The following is a 20,184-nucleotide window of genomic DNA, read 5'->3' as shown; positions in this document are numbered from 1 at the left end:
CCAATATTATCATTTATAACTTCATGACATCTCTCTTATATATTTCTTCCTTTCCATTTCTTCAATGACAACTCTAGTTCAAGCCTTCATCACCTCTCTTCTAAACTTCTGCAATAACCTTATAATTGTTCTGTCTGTTTGTCTCTCCCCACATCAATCCATTCTATATTCAGCTGCATTGGTCTTATGTCATTCCCTAAAAAACTCCAAAACAATGTCAAAAAACCCTCCAGTGGTTCCTCATTACCTCTAGGATCAAATATTAATTCACTTGTTTGACATCTAAACCTCTTTATAACAAGGTCTCTACTAGCATTTCTTCTTCTAACATTTTTGCCCTTTCTTCCTTTAGTCACAGTCTAAATTGGCCTGTTTGCAATTCCCTAAAAAGGAATCACAATCTCACATACCTATGCTTTTGCATTAGCTGTCCCTCAGGTCCAGAATGTTTTCTCCCTCATGTCTTTCTCTTGGTTTCTCTTGCTTTCCTCAAGACTCCTTCAAGATTTTGAAATCCTATTTACTTTAGGTCTCTTCCATTCCATGTTAGTTAGTTAACTAATATCTTCAACTTCTAGAACTACCTTCCATCTATTCTGTATAGAGCTTATACTTATCTACTTGTTTATATGTTGTGCCCTCCATTAAAAAAAATAGCTATCACTCATATTGTACTTTTAAAGTTTTCAAAGCTCTTCAAATATGTTGTCTTATTTGATCATCCCAATATTTTTTGGAAACTGCTTCTATTAATATTCTCATTAAAGGATGAGGTTAAATGACTTAGTCAGGAAAGAATCAGGAAAGGCTTCAAGACTAAGATGACTATATATGGGCTAAACCTTGAAGAAAGATAAGGATTAGGGATGCAGAAGAAGAATAAATACACAGAGCAAAAGGTAGATGTTGGGTTCCAGGAACATTTATTAGACTAATCTAGCCTTTGCTTAAAAGCTTCTCTTAAAAACTTTAAAATTATGTAAAATATATTTTTAAAACTTTATTCTAATATGTCTAAATATTCTTTTGAGGAATTAGGATAAATTAGTAGTCTCTAACTCTAAGCTTAGAATCTAGAACATGTTTCTGTGTGTCAAATTTTCCCTTAATAAGTGAGGGATATTATATATTTTTATTTATTTTCATATATATATATATATATATATATATATATGAGGTTTTCAAAATGTTAGATGCAAGATTAAAAGTAAAAAAAGGGAAAATAAGGTTAAAAAAAAAGCAATTTGTCTATTCTCTTTACTTTCAATGAATATATACCAAATTTATATGTAGTACTGAACTAAATTCTTGAAATGGCCTCAAATATACATATATGTACACACACACACACGCACACACACATACACACACAATTTTTTTCAAATTAAGGAAGAAAAGCAAGGCACACACACATATATGAAACCTAGTAAGAAGGTATATTTAGAAATAATTAGGAATATATCTCTCCTCTTTCCATACTAAGTAAATGAGAAAAACATTCCAAACACAACAAAAATAGCAATGACAGGAGGACAACAAAAGAACTCTTTAAGGTAATTCTTACAGAAAAGATCACAGAGGACTAGTTTATTGGACAGTTACTGACTATCTCACTGCCCACCCCCAACCCCTCACCCCCATTTCCTACCTCCCCACCCCCGGTCACCTCCTCACTAACCTAAACCTGAAGTGGTTAAGTGAGATTCCACATTTTTTGTGGCAGTAATTTTAGACTTTAGACTTAAATATTAGCTTGTTATGGAGTAGGGAACAGGACCTAATTCCCAGGAAATTTGAGGCCTTCACACTGGTGCCAGCCAAAAGGAGGAGAATGTTGGTAGAAGAGGAATGTGTGCTGAGAGTCAAGGAAATTATAAAGGAGACAAGACCCAAGAATATGATGATGGCAGTAACAACTGTCTAGTAGTGCCAAGAAGGTGATAAGGAACCAATGGAGGAGTAGGAAAAAGAGAAAGACCCAGGAATATGATGGTGGCAGTAACAACTGTCTAGTTACAAAGGAGGGGAGAAGGAACCAATAGAAGAGTAGAAGAAAGAGGAAGACCCAGGAACATGATGGTGGCAGTAATTGCAAAGGAGGTGTTAGGGAACAAGTGGAGTTGTAAAAGAAAAATAAGAAAGTAATTGTTAGTGTCTCCATTATCTTTCACAGGTATTACAAGTAGCCCTTTTGTAAACACTCTCTTGAATTGGGACCTTGAAATGAAGCTCCCAGAATCAGTTTCAAGACTGAAGCAAAAAAGGTGGAATCTAGAAGGGTGGGGTTGGGAAAGATGGAGAAAAGACACAATTAGATAAAAAATGTGATCAAAAGTCACTTTATAGTAATTTAATTTCCACTTAAGAAAGGTCATTAAATGTCTTTGTGTGCCTATGGTGAGAGAAAACCAAATAATATATAAGGGGGAGAGAATTAGCTAAATTTCAGGTTTACAATATTATACCACAGATTTTGCAAGAAGTGAAAAATATCAACTTCTCTTTTTATGAGGGTACTCAACTAGTATAATACAATGTTACTGTTTATAAGAAATCACAGAAAAGGCAGGTAGGTGGCGCAATGGATAGAAGGCAGAAGGACCTAATTCAAAACCCTCTTCAGACACTTCCTAATTGTATAACCCACTTCAGTTCTTGAATTGGAGAAAGAAATAGCAAACCACTTCATTATCTTTGCCAAGAAAAACCCAAATGGGGTCACATAGTGTTGGAACACAATTAAAATGACTGAACAGCAAAACATAATAACTAAACCTTGAATCGATAAAAAGACAAAAAATATAATCCAAGATAAAAACCTCATGAAGAAAAAGGAATTTGAATATTTACAGGTCTAACTAATTATCCTTACTACTTAGAGAATGTGAAGTCTCCTGAAAAAACAGTTAGAAGAACAAATAGTCTGAACCTCTCACTCTAACCTCTTCTAGCCTGTGCACATTCACATAATCATTCCTTCCCTATTTCTCTAGTTAAACTGATTAGCTTCTCTCCTAATCTCTCAGGATATTGACTTAATCTGACCGCTATACAAACCCATATCCATTCCAATACCAATTAAGAGATAGGGAACAGGATGCAAACATGGGTAGAAGCCTCTATAATGAAGAGTCAGTTAAGAGGAAAAATTGCTTCTGACCTTGAGGGAAAGTGAGTATAAGTTCAGGTGCAGTGCTTTCCCTCTGTAGTTTCCACATGGCAGGGCCCCAACTGAGCTCCCATACCCTTCAAATTGAGGGATCAAAGCAGGAGAAAACGTCTACCACAGTAGTATAAAGAGAGGGACGAAACCATGAGGACGCCTGATAGAAGCTACAGAGAACAGAAGAAAGGGAGACAAAAAAACAGAACGATAAAGAGAGAACCTACATAGAAGACTAGCCTCTAAGCAAATTAACTCATGATTAAACGCTCTAGAAGATATTAAAAATGAATAAGAAATACAGAAAAAGGTCCTCGAATAAATGTGAGAAAGAAACAAACGTCATAACACTTCTATTTGTTAAATGAGTAAATGAAGACATAATCTATTGAGAAGACCAGAAATAATGGAATAACATCAAGAAATCCTAAACTAGTTCAAAGGAGAAGTAAAGCTTATCAAAGATGAAATTAGGAGGGAAATGAGTTCACTTTTGTAAATTTTTATTTCCAAATTCTTTCCCCCCATTTAGGCCTGAGAAGGGAAGTAATGACACCTATTGTACATGTCAAATAATGCAAAACATATCACCATGTTAGCTGTGTCGCCTCACATGGATCAATAAAGCAAGAAAAAATAAAATTTAAAAAGTATATTTATTAATCTATATTCAAAGTCCATCAGTTCTCCTTTTGGAGGTATTGTCTTTCTCTGTTGATAATCACAAGAATATTGGTATTACCGGGCAGTGGATAGAGCACTGAGCTTAACATCAGGTAGACTCATCTTCCTGAGTTCAAATCTGGCCTCAGCTACTTACTAGATGTGTAACCCTAGGCAAGTCATTTTAATTTTACCCTGTTTGGCTCAGTTTTCTTATCTTTAAAATGAATTTGAAGAATTTTCCAAGGGTCCCAAATGACTGAAATAATAAAATAACAATTGTTATTATGGTACATAAATGTCTTTCTGGTTCTTCTCTTTTTACTTTGCATCATTTAAGTCTTCCCAGGTTTTTCTGAAGCCATCTCTTTTGACATTTATTACAAATTAGTAAATTATATTATTTATATAAATTAATAAATTACAGCACAATAGTATTGCATCACAATCATAAACCACAACTTGTTCAGCTATTTCCCAACTGATGGGCATGCCCTCGATTTCCAATTCTTTGCCACATGTCCTTTGTATTTTATCTCTTTGGGGTATAGACCAGTAGTTGTATAGTTGATTAAGGGGTTTGTACCATTTTATAGCCTTTTAAATATAGTTCTAAATTATTTTCCAGAATAGAGCAGTTCAAAACTCCATCAATGAGTTAATATGGTTTGAGATTTTGGTCTATGCCTAGTTTCTGCCAGACTGTTTTCTAGTTTTCTTGGGAGGGTTTTTTTTTTTTTTGGCCACATAGAATATTTTTCTACTAATAGTGTGGATTTTGCGGTTTATTAAACTTTAGGTTACTATTGGCATTTATTTCTCTAAATTGTATATCTAAAGAATCCACTAATCAATTACTTTATTTCTTATCCAGCAACAAATTGTTTTGCTCTCTTGTTTGAGGTGTTTTCAGATGTGGTACTGCTAAAAAAAAAATATGGAGATGTAGTATTGCTAGGCCATTTTCCTTTATATTTTGTTTTCATTGATTTCCTTGACATTTTGACCTCCTCTTCCAGATGATTTCTGTTTTGTTTTAACTTCTATGAAATAAATTTTTGGTAGTTTGATTAGTATGGCACCGAATAATTAAATTGATTTAGATACTATGTAAGTTTTTAATTATACTGGATTTCCCTTGAACAATTAATATTTCCTCAGTTGTTTAGATATTTGTTTTATAAATATGTTCATATAATTTCTGTGTCTTGGTAGGCAACTCCCAAATGTTGTGTAGTGTCTGCAGTTATTTTTCTTTTCTTTTTCTAATCAAATTAACCAAAGGTTTATTTATTTTATTGGGGTTTTTTTCATAAAACCAACTCTTAGTTTTATTTATTAGGTTCAATTGTTTTCTTACTTTCAATTTTATTAATCTCTCTTTTGATTTTCAGAATTTCTAATTTGGTATCTAATTAGGGGGTTTTTAATTTGTTCTTTTTCTAGTTTTTTTTTTTTAATTTGCACAATGAATTCATTGATCTTTCCCCTCTGTTTTACTGTTGTAAGCAGCTAGAGATACAAAAATTTCCCTTAAGAACTGCTTTGGCTGCATCTCATAAGTTTTAATATGTCTCATTATTAATATTCTCTTGGATAAAATTACTGTATGTTTCTATGATTTGCTATTTGATCCACTAATTCTTTAGAATTTAATTTCTAATTAATTTTTGGTCTATTTTCCATGGTCTTTAATTACATGTAATTTTATTTCTGCCTTTCTGTTTTTGATTGTGAGGTTTTTATGTCCATGGTCAATTTTTGTATAGGTACCATGTATTGTTGGAGAAAAAGGTATATTCTTTTTATATTCATTCAAATTTCTCCAAAGGTCTATCATGCCTAACTTTTCTAAAATTCTATTCAACTCCTTAACTTCTTTCTTGTTTATGATATGATTAGATTTAAATAACTTTGAAAGAGGGAAGTTGATATCTCCCAGCCCTATAGTTTTGCTATTTCTTCTTGCACCTCACTTAGCTTTTCTAAGAATGTGGATGTAATTATATATGTTTAGTATTGATATTACTTACTTCCTTACCTATATAATTTCTTTCTTTATCTCTTTTAATTAGATCTAATTTTGCTTTTGCTTGATCTGAGATCAGGATCACTACCCCAGATTTTTTTTTTTTAATTTAAGCTAAAGCATAACAGATTTTACTTTTACTCTGTATGTATCATTATGTTTCAAATGTATTTCTTGTAAACAACATGTTGTAAGATTCTGGCTTTTAATCCAGTCTGCTATCGGCTTCCGTTTTATGAGGGATTCATCTCATTCACGTTCACATGTGAATTTCTAACTCTGTATTTCCTGCCCTCCTGTTTTTCCCAAGTTAAACTTTTCTCTCTCCTTCACCCTTTACCTCACCAGTGTTTTGCTTCTGACCACCATCTCCCTCAATCTGTCCTTCCTTTTTAGTCACTCCCTTTCTTCTTTCTCCTACTTCTGACCCCTTTATTAGCATCCCTTTTCCTTTTTACTCTCTCCCCTCCTAATACCCTATAGGGTGAGTAAAATTTCTGTACCAAGCTAAGTATGTATATTATTCCCTATTTGAGTCAAATTTGATGAGATTAACAATACTCATCCTTCTCCTTTATTTCCCTCAACAGTAACAGATATTTTGTGCCTCATGTGACATAATTTATCCCATTTTATCTTCCCTTTCCCTTTCTCCTAGTACACCCTTTCCACCCCAATTTTTTTTATATCATCACATCAAAATCAACTTATGTATCTATACCCTTTAAGTACATCCCTTTTAACTGCCCTAACAAAGATACAATTCTCAAGAATTACATGTATCATCTTCCCATGCATGGATGTAAACATTATAATCTTTAAAAAGTATAGTTTTTTCCCCTTTCATCTTTTTATGCTTCTCTTGCATCTTCAATTTGGAGATCAAATTTTCTATTTAGTTTTGGTCTTTTCATAAAAATAATTGAAAATTCCCTTTTTCATTGAATGTCCATCTTTCCCCTCAAAAGATAATGCTTAATTTTGCTGGGTAGTTGATTCTTGGCTCCTTTGCCTTTTGAAATATTATATTCCAGGCCCTCTCAATGGTTTAATGTGGAACTTGCTAGGTCATGGGTAATCTTGATTATGACTACTCTTGCTTGCAGTATTTTCTTCTTGATCTAATAATTCTGGAATTTAGCTATGACTATAAATCAGCTTCTAGAGTTTTATTAATTGAATATTTTGTTTTGCTTTTTCTTTCATTTTATAAATCTTTTCTTTGATTTTCAAAGTTTCTATTTTGGGATTTAATTGGGAATTTAAAATTTGTTCTTTAGTTTATTTTAGTTGCATGTCTAGTTATTGATCTACTCTTTTTTCTTTTCTTTGATGTGTTTAGAAATATAAATTTTCTCCTAAATACTTTAGTTGCACCTCACAAATTTTCCTATGTTGTGTCATTGTCACCGGTCTCTTTAATGAAATTATTGTTTCTGTGATTTGTCATTCATTAGATTGGATTACTTTCTAAGTAAGTTTTAATCTATTCTTTATGGTCCCTTATTAATGTAATTCTCATAGCATTATTTATCTGAAAAGGGTACATTTAAATATTTCTGCTTTTCTGCATGTAAGGTTTTTATGCTATAATACACAGTCAGTTTTTGCGAAGGTGCCATGCACAGCTGGGAAAAAGGTATTATTCTTTCCATTCCCATTCAGTTTTCTCTAGATATATCTAACTTTCTAAACTCCTATTCACTCCTTAACTTTTTTCTTATTAAATCATTATCTGTTTTAAGAGGGGGAAATGGAAGTTCCTTATTCATATAGTTTTACTGTCTATTTCTTCCTGTAACTCATTTCACTTTTTCTTCAATAATTTGGATGCTGTGAAAGGTACTTTTTAGCAAAATGTAGTTTCCCTAATCATCGCTTTTCATTAGTTCCATTTTTGCCTTTGCTTTGTCTGAGATCACGACCACAGTCCCTATCACAAAAAATTCAGCTGAAGCATTATAGATTCTGCACTAGTCCATTGTTCTAACTCTTCGTACATCTTTCTGTTTCAAGTGTGGTTTTTTCTTTTTTAGTTTGTGGGGTTTTTTTTGTAAATAACATATTGTTGGATTTGGATTTCTAATCCAGTCAGCTACCTGCTTCTGTTTATGGTTACATTGATCCCCTTCACATTTGTAGTTATGATTACTATGTATTTTCCTCCATTCATTCTTCTCTTTCTCTCTCTTTTGGCTAGGAGTTTTCATCTTGGGATCTCTTTCATGAAGTGGTAAGTGAATTATTTTCATTTCTAATTTGCCTTTTGGTTCTAACATATCAGGGAAGTTTTCACTCATAATTTTTCTAATATACCATGTGTATGCTCTTTTTTTTCATCATGGCTTTCAGCAAGTCCACTAATTCTTAAGTTATCTCTCCTCAGTCTGTTTTCTGGGGCAACTGTTTTTCCAAAGAGAAGGTTCACATTTTCTTCTATTTTTTCCCCATTTTTTGACTTTGTTTATTGTTTCTTGATATCTCATGGAGTCATTAACTTCTATTTGCCCAAATGTAATTTTTAAAGAACAATTTTCTTCAGTTACTTTTTATACAATTGTTTTCTATCTGGTCAGTTCTTTTTTTTTCTTTTATTTTGTATTTATTAAAGCTTTTTATTTACAGAACATATGTATGGGTAATTTTTCTACACTGACTTTTGCAAAGCTTTCTGTTCCAAATTATCCCCTCCTTCCCTCCACTTCCTACTCTAGATGGCAGGTAGTCCAATACATGTTAAATATGTTAAAATATATGTTAAATCCAATATATGTATATATATTTTTACAGTTATCTTGCTGCACAAGAAAAATTGGATCAAGAAGGAAGGAAAAAACTGAGAAAGAAAACAAACTGCAAACAACAACAGAAAGAATGAAAATGCTATGTTGTGGTCCATACTCAGTTTCCATGGTCCTCTCTCTGGGGGTAGATGGCTCTTTTAATCACTGAACAACTGGAACTGGTTTGAATCATCTCATTGTTGAAGAGAGCCACACCCATCAGAATTGATCATTATATAGTCTTGTAGCCATGTATAATGATCTGGTTCTGCTCATTTCCCTTAGCTCAGTTCATGTAAGTCTCTCCAGGACTCTCTGAAATCATTCTACTGGTCATTTCTTACAGTATAATATTCTATAACATTCATAGACCATAACTTATTCAGCCATTCTCCAATTGAGGGGCATCCACTCAATTTCCAGTTTCTTGTCACTACAAAAAGGGCTGCCACATACATTTTTGCACATGTGGATCCCTTTCCCTCCTTTACTATGTCCTTGGGATATAGAAACACTGCTGGGTCAAAGGGTATGCCCAGTTTGATAACTTTTTGAGCATAGCTCCAAACTGCTCTCCAGAATGGCTGGATCCATTCACAATCCCACCAACAATGCACCAGTGTCTCAGTTTTCCCAAGTCCCTGCCAACATTCGTCATTATTGTTTCCTGTCATCTTAGCCGATCTGACAGGTGTGTAGTGGTATCTCAGAGTTGTCTTGATTTGCATTTCTCTGATCAATAGTGATTTGGAGCACCTTTTCATATGAGTCGAAATTGTTTCAATTTCTTCATCTAAAATTGTCTGTTCATATCCTTTGATCATTTATCAATTGGCGAATAGCTTAAATTCTTGTAAATTAGAGTCAATTCTCTATATATTTTAGAAATAAGGCCTTTATCAGAACCTTTGAATGTAAAAATATTTTCCTCAGTTTATTGCTTTTCTTCTAATCTTATCTGCATTAGTTTTGTTTGTACAAAAATTTTTTAACTTAATATAATCAAAATTATTTTGTGATCAATAGTGATCTCTAATTCTTCTTTGGTCACAAATTTCTTCCTCCTCCAGAGATCTGAGAGATAAACTATCCTATGTTCTTCTACTTTGTTTATAATATTATTCTTTATATCTAGATCATGAATGAATACATGTCAACCTTATCTTAGTATACAATATTATGTGTGGGAAAATGGTCAATTCTTCTTAAGGAACTCTTTTCATCAATGAAGTTTTATATATCTTTTTACCAAGGAGTTCCTTTATGGTGAGCCTTTGCACCACTTTTACCATTTGGTCAATTTTGTTTTTTAAAGTGTTATTCTTTAGTATTTTTTAGTATTTTAGTTTTAGAGGATCACACAGAAAGTATATTTTGTGTTAGAAGCAAAACTCGAATCCAGATCTCTTGACACCAAGGCCAGTTTTCTTCTCCCACCTCTACTTAACAGTGTTGTATTCTTTCCAATTACATGTAAAGATAGTTTTCAACATTTGCTTTCTCTAAGATTTTGAGTTCCACATTTTCCCCCCTACCCCCTTCCTCAAGACAGCAAGAAATCCTACATAGGCTATGCATATATAATCATATTAAACATTTTTACATAGTCATGTTGTGAAAGAAGAATCAGAATAAAAGGGAAAAACCATTAAAAAAGTGAAAATAGTATGCTTTGATCTTTATTTTAGATTCTATACTTCTTTCTCTGGAAATACATAGCATTTTTTATCATGAGCCTTTGGGAATTATCTTAGATCATTGTATTTTTGAGGAGAACAAATTCTATCAAAGTTGATCATCACACAAAGTTGTTGTTGCTGTTACTGTGTATAATGTTCTCTGGGTTCTGTTCACTTCATTCTGCATGAGGTCATGTAAATCTTTCCAGGTTTTTGTGAAATTTGCCTGCTCTTCATTTCTCATAGCACAATAGTGTTCCCTTATATTCATATACCATAATATGTTCATCCCCTCCCCTCAATTTCTAATTCTTTGCCACCACAAAAAGAGCATGTGAGTTCTTTTATGTTTTTATGATCTCTTTGGGATAGAGATCCTTTTGGGCATAGTTTTGGGCATAGATCTCCAGAATGGTTGGATCTCATAATTCCATCACCAATGCATAAGTGTTTCCAAGATCAGTTCTCTAGGCACGATTTCAACACTACTTCTTTAAAAAGTTGACTTTTATATTCTATTATTTAGTTTACAAAGTATTTGTTCACACATCTTACTTTATCCTCACAATATCTTTATTATGTTCAAGGCTATAAAGCATCCAGAAGTAGGTTAACAAGGAATTAAATGACACATTTTCAGATATTTCATTATTGTTATAGTTATTAACACAGAACAACATAGGTATGTAGTATCTTAAAGATTATAAACAATCTTTTGGAATAGGCAGTAAAAAAAACATGAAATCTATTTTATAGATAAGGAATCTGAGGCTCAGAAAATGATTTGGTCATGGACTCATAGCTAAAAACAGTTGGGGCCAAGATATGAACCCACAATTCCTCGTGCTAGGTTAGTCAGTAAACACCTTAATAGCACCTACTATGTGCCAGGCACTATGCTGGTATATAAAAAAAGGTAAAAAAGAATGCCCTCTTTCAAGGATTTCACTGTCTAAAGGGGCAAGTAGGGAGACAATAGCACAGAATAACATACAAACAAGCTATACAGAAGGCTAATTAGATATAATTAATAAAAAGAAGACATTAGCATTAAGAGGGATAGGGAAAGGGTTTTTTGTAGATGTTTAGATTTGAAATTTAGCTGGGATTTAGAAGCCAGGCAGTAGAGATAAGGAGTGAGAGCATTTCACACATGGGATACAACCACTGAAAATGCCTGTAGTCAGGAGATGGAATATCTTGTTGAAGAACAGAAAGAAGATAAGTATCACTGGAACAAAAAGTTCATGTCTGTGGAGGTAAGGTATAAGAAGATCAGAAAGAGGTACATGTGGGGGGCAGGTTATGAAAGGCTTTCAATGACAGAAGATTTTATAGTTGATCCTGGAGGTTAAAGGGAGTCACTGAAATTTACTGAGTACAGAGGTGACATGATGTAGGAAGATCCTTTTGAAAGCTGAGTGAAAGATGACCTGAAGGATGGCAGAACAAGCAGGCTATTGCAAAAGCATGAAATGATGAGGACTTCCACCAGGGGAACAGTGTCAGGAGAGAAAGGGCATATGATGAAACATTATGAAGGCAGAATCTACATGTTTCTGCAACCCGAATGAATATGGGGCTGGTGGTAGTGAGAGAGGGTTACAAGCTGAAAGAAGACACCTAGGTTTGTGAGCCTGAGTAGGTAACTATGAAGTACATGAGAAGAAAAAGTAATAGAGAAATTTAGAAGAGGGGAGGGTTTGAGTAGAAAGAATCAGTTTTAGACACACTGCATTTAATGTCTAGAGATACATCCAGTTCAGGATGTCTGATAGATAGGGATTTCAGTAGAGAGGTTAGGGCTGGATAAACTTGAGAATCAATAATATAAAAATGATAATTGAGTTCATGGGATCTGATAAGATCACCAAATGAAATAATATAGAGGGAAAAAAGAAAAGGTCCAGGACAAAGGATGGTCTGGGAAATAACCAAGAGGTTGAAGGACTTGAGAACGTGATATCAATAAAGATTGGGGTTTGGAGTTTTAAGAAAAGGTAGAAAAACAATTAACGTGATTAAATTAGGCAATTTCAAGTTTATGAACAAACCTGTAGTACATTTGTGAGTGATGGCAAGATAAAGTATATGGACTTCTTTCTGTGTGACTAAGGTAAGGCAAAGGAGTAGATTATCAGAGATGAGGCTGAGGAATTGGGAGATTAGAGTGTCTGAAGGAGCATCAGTTGGTATAATGAAACCTCATAAGAGAAGGACAGGAGTTGAATAGGAGTGAGAGAATATGAGCTAAGCAATGAATTCATTGAGAAAAGAAGGGGAGTGTCCTGGAGGTTAGTGATCATGAGCTATCAGGATTCTGAATGGTATATAGGAATTGAGAGACTCTTAAGGACAATTTTTCAGTGATGATGATTAATGCAATGGAGAACACTGCATGGGGAAATGCAATATTCCAACTTGCCACCACAACTAATGAATGAGAAAGGAATTAAGTGAAGGTACAATAACTGTTGGAAGGGGAGGCGGGGAGACTATAAACAGATGGGAGCCAGGTATCAGTGAGAATCACAAAATGGAAGGTGTGGGAAAAAACACAACAGGACAGTAAACTGGCTTTCATCTTAATTTTTGTTTATTGTCTATATGGCAGGCTTTCCAAAGAACATAATGGAAGGAATTTGCAGCTTCATAGTGAAATACTGAATGGGAGGTTATATCACACTACCTTTTAATTATCTATTTAATGAATATATAATGGAGAATCTTAAATAGATGTTATCAAGGTAGTTAATGCTTAAAATGCTTATGTTAGTTAGAAGTCTTTCCTTATATTTAAGCAAACATTTACCTATTTCAATCTTAATAGCCATTACTTCTAAGTATTTCTTTTAATCAGAACAAGTCTAATCTCTTTTTAATGTGATAGTTCTTTAAATGCTTGAAGGCTCCTGTTGTGTTCCCTCCAAGTTTTCTCTCCTTCAGATTAAACATCTCCAATATGTTGCTCCACATAGCAGTGTAATGTTCTCTTCTCTAAATATAATCGTTCTCTGGGAGCAGGTTTCTTGGGGAGCTTCTGGAGGCAGCCTTAGTTTCAGTTCAGAGTAATAATCACCTCAAATGCAGCCAGCTGTTAAAAGTTCAGTCCTTTATTGTCTCTTCCAAAATAGCCCGGTTAGCTTTCTTAGAGGCCTATCTCTCTCCTTGGTTCCAAGAGCTCTTGCCACTAGTCCTTTGCCTCTGCCAGCTTCAGCCTCTCGCTCCCTCCAAATCCAAAGCCTCCAGCCAGCACAAAGGTCGAATATGGAATGAATCTTGATTCCTCTTCTGAAGGTGGGATTGTGGGCTTCTGACTTGTGAATCTTCTTGACTGAATCCTGACTTAATATCACGAAGGGAATCCTGACTTGTGAATTTCCTGGTGTCTCTAGTGGGCTTGTGGGAGCTCCTCCTTATATATCCTCTCTTAAAGGTGTGAACTCTAATGTGTGGGCCAAGTACATAAGCATTGTCTATCATTTACAGTGACTTAGCACCTTGTTTCAAGTTCTGGCCCATAACATAGCAGACCTTATTCATAGATGGAATCACTTAAAACAAACTGTACCCATCATACCTCCTCCACTTTGTTCCAAGATTCTGGGTTCAATGTCTTGAGAGAAAGATGTTAATATTTTGTTCTCTAGAGAAAGGAACAGTTCTCAAAACTTTATAAAAATAATCTTAAAAATCTTTGCTACCAGAATCTTTGATAAAAGTCTCATTTCCAAGACATATTGGAGGAAGGGAAAGGACTGAAATTTAAAAGAATAAGGGCTCCGTTCTCTGATAAATGATCAAAAGATATAAAAACAGTCAGTTTTCATAAAAAGAAATCCAAGTTAGTTATAACTATATGGAAAGTATCACAAATCACTAATAAGTAAAAAAATGAAAATTAAAATAAATCTGAGGATCAACCTTATTATACTCATCAGATTGCTAAAGGGAACAAAAAGGGAAAATGACAAATGCTGGAGGAGTTGTGAGAAAACAGGCAAATTATTACATTGTAGAACTGAAAATTGGTCTAACAATTATGGAAAAGAACCACATCCCTAAAGCAGTAAAATTGAACCCTTTGTATCTTTTGACTACAATTATACTACTACTAAAAGAAAGAAAAATTACTCACATGTCCAAAAATATTATAGCGCTTCCTTTTGCAGTAGCAAAGAATTGGAAACTAAGGGAGCTGCCCACAAATTAGAAATGGCTAAATAATTTATAAACCATGAATGTGATGGAAAACTACTATGTTATAAGAAATGGTAAAGGGGACAGTTTAAAAAAAAAATCTTAGGATACTTGTATGAACTGATACAAAGTGAAGTGAAAAGTGAAAAGAACCACAAATACAATTTATACAATAACAACAATATTGTAAAAACAAAGAATTCTGATGGACTTTAGAATTCTAATCAATGCAATGACTAATCACAATTAAGAGAACTCATGAAGGAACATGTTTCCCATCTCTTGAGAGAGCTGATAGACTCAGATTAGAGATTAAGATGGATTATTTTATATGTGGCCAATATGGGCATTTATTTTGCTTGACTATACATAAATGTAACAGGGATTTCACTTTTCTTATTTTCTCAGTGGTAAGAAGGAAAATGGGAGAAAGAGAAAGCAGATATTAATTGAAAATTAAATAAAAAAGAAAATCCTTACTATTTGGTATAATGATAATCAGAACAAAAGCTGTTAAAACAGCATCAAATGAGAGGAGAGTTCACAAAGACTTAATAAGAGATCAGGTACACAAAGATAGGCTAGTGAAATTTAGCTGTTCAGTTATTTTTCAGTTATGTTCAGCTCTTTGTGATCCCATTTGGAGTTTTCTTGTCTGTAGTACTGCAATAATTTTTCATTTTCTTCTCCAGCCCATTTTACAGATGAGGAAATCAAGGTAAATCGAGTTAAGTGACTTGGTCAAGGTCACATTGTTAATAAGTGTCTGAGGCCATTTTTAAACTTCTGAAGAGGAGTCTTCCTAACTCCAGTACTGGCACTTTATCCACTGTTACCTAGCTATTTTAATTAACAATAACCAACTATTAAAATACTTAATATACATTTTTGTGCTACATTCAATTTTTCTTAAAGGTAAATGATAGGCAAAAAAACCCCACAAATTGGTAAAAGCAAGTAGGTATCACAAAATCTGTAATAAAGAAATATTAAATTATATTCAGCAAATTATACTTATGGCAGGGGACTATATCTATTAGAAGGATTTCTAATAAACAAATTTTGAAACAAAATCTGGTTGACAATTACCTACAGAACTAAATTAACCTAGAATGTTTCACTCTCTGAGCACCCTAGCTGAGAATTTATTATAAAATTAAAATTCTAAATTGCTATATACAATGATATGCATGCATGAATAAATGAAATTTCTTTTTTTTTTTACAATATTTATGCCAAAATTATATGAAGTAAATGAAAATAAATTGAAAATTAGAAAATGAAGAAGAGGCTAAAACAAGGGGAAATTTTTGTTTCTTTTCCTTTCGTCTGGTATTACGAATAAAGTTAGTGACTTGTGTTCTACACTATTCATTTAGTATTAAAAACTCTTCTTATTCTTTGGCTCGTACAGCAGATTGCTTTCTGCAGATTTGGCTTGGAGATCATTTTGCCTTTCTTCACAAACTGGAGCTTTGGTAAATGAATTTAGTGCCCAGAGGACAAAGTTCTGGCTGAGAATTAGGAATTCATTATTGTTATTTTTCATATTGATTTTTAGTATTGGTGTATACAGAGGCAGAGTCTTCTGATAAGTTTTGACAAGGAAGAAAATGAAATTAAAGGCATAGCAAAAAAGAGAAAAAATTTTAGGGAGAATGGTCAACCAAATGGCTTATTCGTGTCAGAAGTGGTTGAGCCAAGGTAGGGGAGAGTGTTGGATCAGGAGTCAAAATGTAATATGTAATTATATGTTGATGTCTAGGAAGAATGACATATGGGAAATAAAAATGAAAAGGAGGTAGATCAATAAAAGGCAGCATATCCTCAGAAAAAAAAAGATGTTTCAAACCAAACCTTAGCATTGAAATGGACATATTAATGGCAAAAATTGCTGACAGGGAACTTCTTACCTCATTAAATCTTGTTACAAGGTTTTCCAGAGCACTGTGCTCATTGTTCTGGGGGGTAAGAATAGATGCAGATACTGTAGCTCTGAGGCATGGAAGTTTACTCTGGCATTCAGCATTTCCCAAGTCCCTGGTTAAGAAGCAAAGGTAGTCGACAGGTAGCACTTGTCGGTAGATATTCTGCTCCTGTTCAGTCAGAATACAAGCCACTTCTTCAGGGAACTGAATGAGGTGTTGAAGTTCTATGAGCTCGTTACTTAAACCAGATACATTTGAAGGTAAGTTGATTGAACTGGCTGTGGAGGTACATGGTTGACGTTCTAAAACAAAGTAAAACAAAGAAAGTTACATGACATGTTTCTTTCTTGGCAAAAGTTCTTTGTTCAGGCCCTGCTTTCTCAAGTCTTTCCTCATGAACTAATAAATCCATTATTATATAGTTGTCCTTTATGGCTGATTATTTGACTTTGGGTCTAAAATCTCTTCTCTTCTTATATTCAGAGACATGTTAATTTAAATCGTTGATCCTCAAAGTCTATTGTCATATTTCGCAAATTTCCATTCATTATATCCTATTCTAGATTTCTTCATTGCCCTTTCTAAATTATTAGTGAAAATGGAAAATATGCATGTGAGGGGGATGGAAGAAGGGGATAATAACTACAGTAAACAGATAGAAGATGGCATGTATGTGAATAAATACAGGAGAATTTTCACATTTTCATGATCACTCTACCAGCCTGTGTTCTCTCTTCCTTAGAAGTTAAGATGTATAACCAATTTTCTGTAGGAAGAAAAGTTAATCAGTGTTCTATTGACTTCTTCCCCCCATCTCCATCTGCATTATGGATATTCATATTTCCCTACTGAGACAGACCTTTAGAACTTATGTCCCTTGAATGTAGAGGATTTCTAATATGTATGTCTGCTGCCCTATCTGGTTTCAACTTTACTATACAAGATGTCCCTTCCCAGGATAGCGCTTCATTTCTACAGTGACCACCATGCTACAAACTCAAGCCCTAACTGACTACAATTCCCTCAGCTTCCTTTCCTCTCTGATTGGAGAGCTGGTGAAATAGCAAATTCCTCCCAATGTCTTCTTTTATATAGGGCAGAAACTTAATTTGGTTCACTCTACTTCACATTTGCCTATGAGTCTTGGATAAAAATCCAAGGAAAGTAATACAGCAATTCTAGTTAAGTCTTTGGGATGGAATTATCTGGGAGGATATTTCTCTCTCCCACTTCGTAAAAACTTCAAAACTGGAAGGTATGGATTTTCCATTGATGTCAGCAAGAGAGTCCAGAATAGCTGGGGTTAACAGCATTCGCTCTACAATACCAAGAACAAACTGACCATGCTTCAGACCCTACAACAGGGAATCACTTCAGGGATGCTTCAATAAAGGATACAGAAGAAAGAAATTTGCACTCAGCCACTGGCTGTGAATTATTACTTCGCTACAAGCACTCCTTAAACTTGAACACCTTTTCCTTTATGTATATGTGGGAGAGTTTCTGAAACTTTTAGAAGTACATTTTTGTAGCAATCATTTTTAAGTTTCATTCATTCATTCTCTCCAGAGATTGAGTGGGTATATAAAAGGGAGAGTTCACTTCTTCTTCGGGAGGGGAAAGAGGGAATTATTTATACTTGAGGACTTCCTATACCACTTTAGTAAATGCCTTTAAATAAAATTGATTTAGGCTGGTTAATTGATAAACTGGATAATCAATGGGGAGCACATCAATTGAGATTTCTATCACACTAAGAAGAGGTTGGTCATCCTTTGGGCATATAGCCTGCGACTGTGAGTAGAAGATAAGAAAAAGAACCCAGAGTGGGTAATACATAGATAATTGATATTAATTCCTTCTTCTTCTATTGGCTCTTTTACATAAATAGCTAGACTCTATATCCTCAGAATTCTTCTTCTAAACTTTTAAGTGAAAACCTAGTTTTCCACTCTATCAAACTTTTTAGTCCAATCAGAACAAGCCTGGGACTTTTTCTTTTTTTATTAAAGCTTTTTATTTTCAAAACATATGCATGGATAATTTTTCAACATTAACCCTTGCAAAATCTTGTATTCCAATTCCCCAACTTCCTTCATTCTCTCCCCAACATGGCAAGTAGTCCAGTATATATTAAACATGGTAGAAATATATGTTAAATCCAATATATGCTACACATTTATATAATTATCATGCTGCACAAGAAAAATCAAATAAAACAGGAAAAAAATGAGAAAGAAAATAAAATGCAAGCAAACAGCAACAAAAAGAGTGAAAATGCTATGTTGTATACCACACTCAGTTCCCACAATCCTCTCTCTGGGTGTAGATGGCTCCCTTCATCACAAGGCCATTAGAACTGGCTTGAATCATCTTATTATTGAAGACAGCCATGCTGGGACTTTTTCTTAGAGAACAAAATATAAGCAGTTTCCACAGTACTTTGAAGAATGATCCAGAAAAAGAAAAGTCTCCACATATATTGTTTGGGCAGATTTCTGAATATTTACTCACCATTCTTAAATGGCAACATTGTTGCCTATAGAACTTTTATTTCTCCCTTTCTAGAGGAAGCAACAAAACTATTCAGATCATTAACTTGATGAATGATGAAATTCGTAAATTCAGGTGATTTTCAAGAAACCAGTGATTACAATTGTGCATTCATTTTATTAAGATTATACTCACTGAACTAGATTAATTGCCTCTATCAAGAAGATAAAAACAGAAACTTCACTTTCATATGTTTGTGGAAGTTGGATTTGACTTACATAGCTAGGTAAAAGTAAAAATATAGTAATTATTTTTAAAAAATAAAATATTTTAATTTTTATGATGGTCACCAGTTAAAGTATTTCAGTTTTCCTTTAAAACTAGTCAATATAGATAATATTGTGAAAGGAAGAGTGCTTTCTCCTTCTTCCAAAACATGCTTCCAGGTGCTATTCAAACACAAAGAATAAAAAGTATTTAGACATAGCTTTAGACATGAATCATTAATTTGAGAAGATAGCTATTTGTTCCAATTAAAAGGGTAAATTTCCAGGCAACATAATTTTAAGAGAGTTTCATCCTTATTATCCTTTTTCTCTTTCTTTCCTTCATTAATACAGTTCCAGGAATGAAATCTTAGAGCACAAATGAATAGCCTGGGTGACTTAACAACTTCTCACTGAATCATATAACTTATCTAAAGAAACTGCAATGATTTCTCATTCCCACATCTGCTTTTCCTGATCCTTATTAAAACCAGAAATAGTTTATATTTTTCTCCAGCATTCATAAAATACTCAAATTAGGGAGGGGTTGGAGATGACTCTGGTCACAAGATAAAAATTTCTCACTGAATTTGAATGTACATTATGGGGGAAAAAATATATATATATATATACACACACCAAACAGATCATTCTAATGTTTGTTTTCTTCATTTATGGTATAACTCTGTTATTATTGTTGCTACCCATATGTTTCTTTTACTGATATGCCATAAATTCTGTTGTAGATATAAATTACCTAGATTTCAGCAAATTATTTGATAAGACATAGCATGTTATTCTTATGTAAAACATGAAAAGATGAAGACTGGATGATAAAATGATTAGCAGATTTGGAGTTGGCTAAATGGTTAAACTGTAGTAATTCAATATGTCAATTTGGCAGGAAGTCGTCAGTATAAAGAGTCCCAGGAATCTATTCATGGCCCTGTGGGGCTTAATATTTTTATCAATGACGTGTA

At 33.7% G+C, this 20,184-nt stretch overlaps 1 protein-coding gene across 1 annotated transcript in view; it reads right to left on the bottom strand.

The window, feature by feature from the left end:
• LOC100917022 (1-phosphatidylinositol 4,5-bisphosphate phosphodiesterase epsilon-1) overlaps positions 1 to 20,184 on the bottom strand; it is a 204,035-nt gene that overhangs the window by 150,491 nt on the left and 33,360 nt on the right. The window contains 1 exon segment of the mRNA XM_023495065.2: positions 16,431 to 16,747. Within this exon segment, the coding sequence (XP_023350833.1) occupies positions 16,431 to 16,747 (317 nt within the window).

The sequence above is a fragment of the Sarcophilus harrisii genome, chromosome 2 (assembly GCF_902635505.1).
Source record: "Sarcophilus harrisii chromosome 2, mSarHar1.11, whole genome shotgun sequence".
Lineage (NCBI taxonomy): Eukaryota > Metazoa > Chordata > Mammalia > Dasyuromorphia > Dasyuridae > Sarcophilus > Sarcophilus harrisii.
Note: the sequence above shows the minus strand (reverse complement) of the source record. Positions and strands in the feature narration are given on the sequence as shown.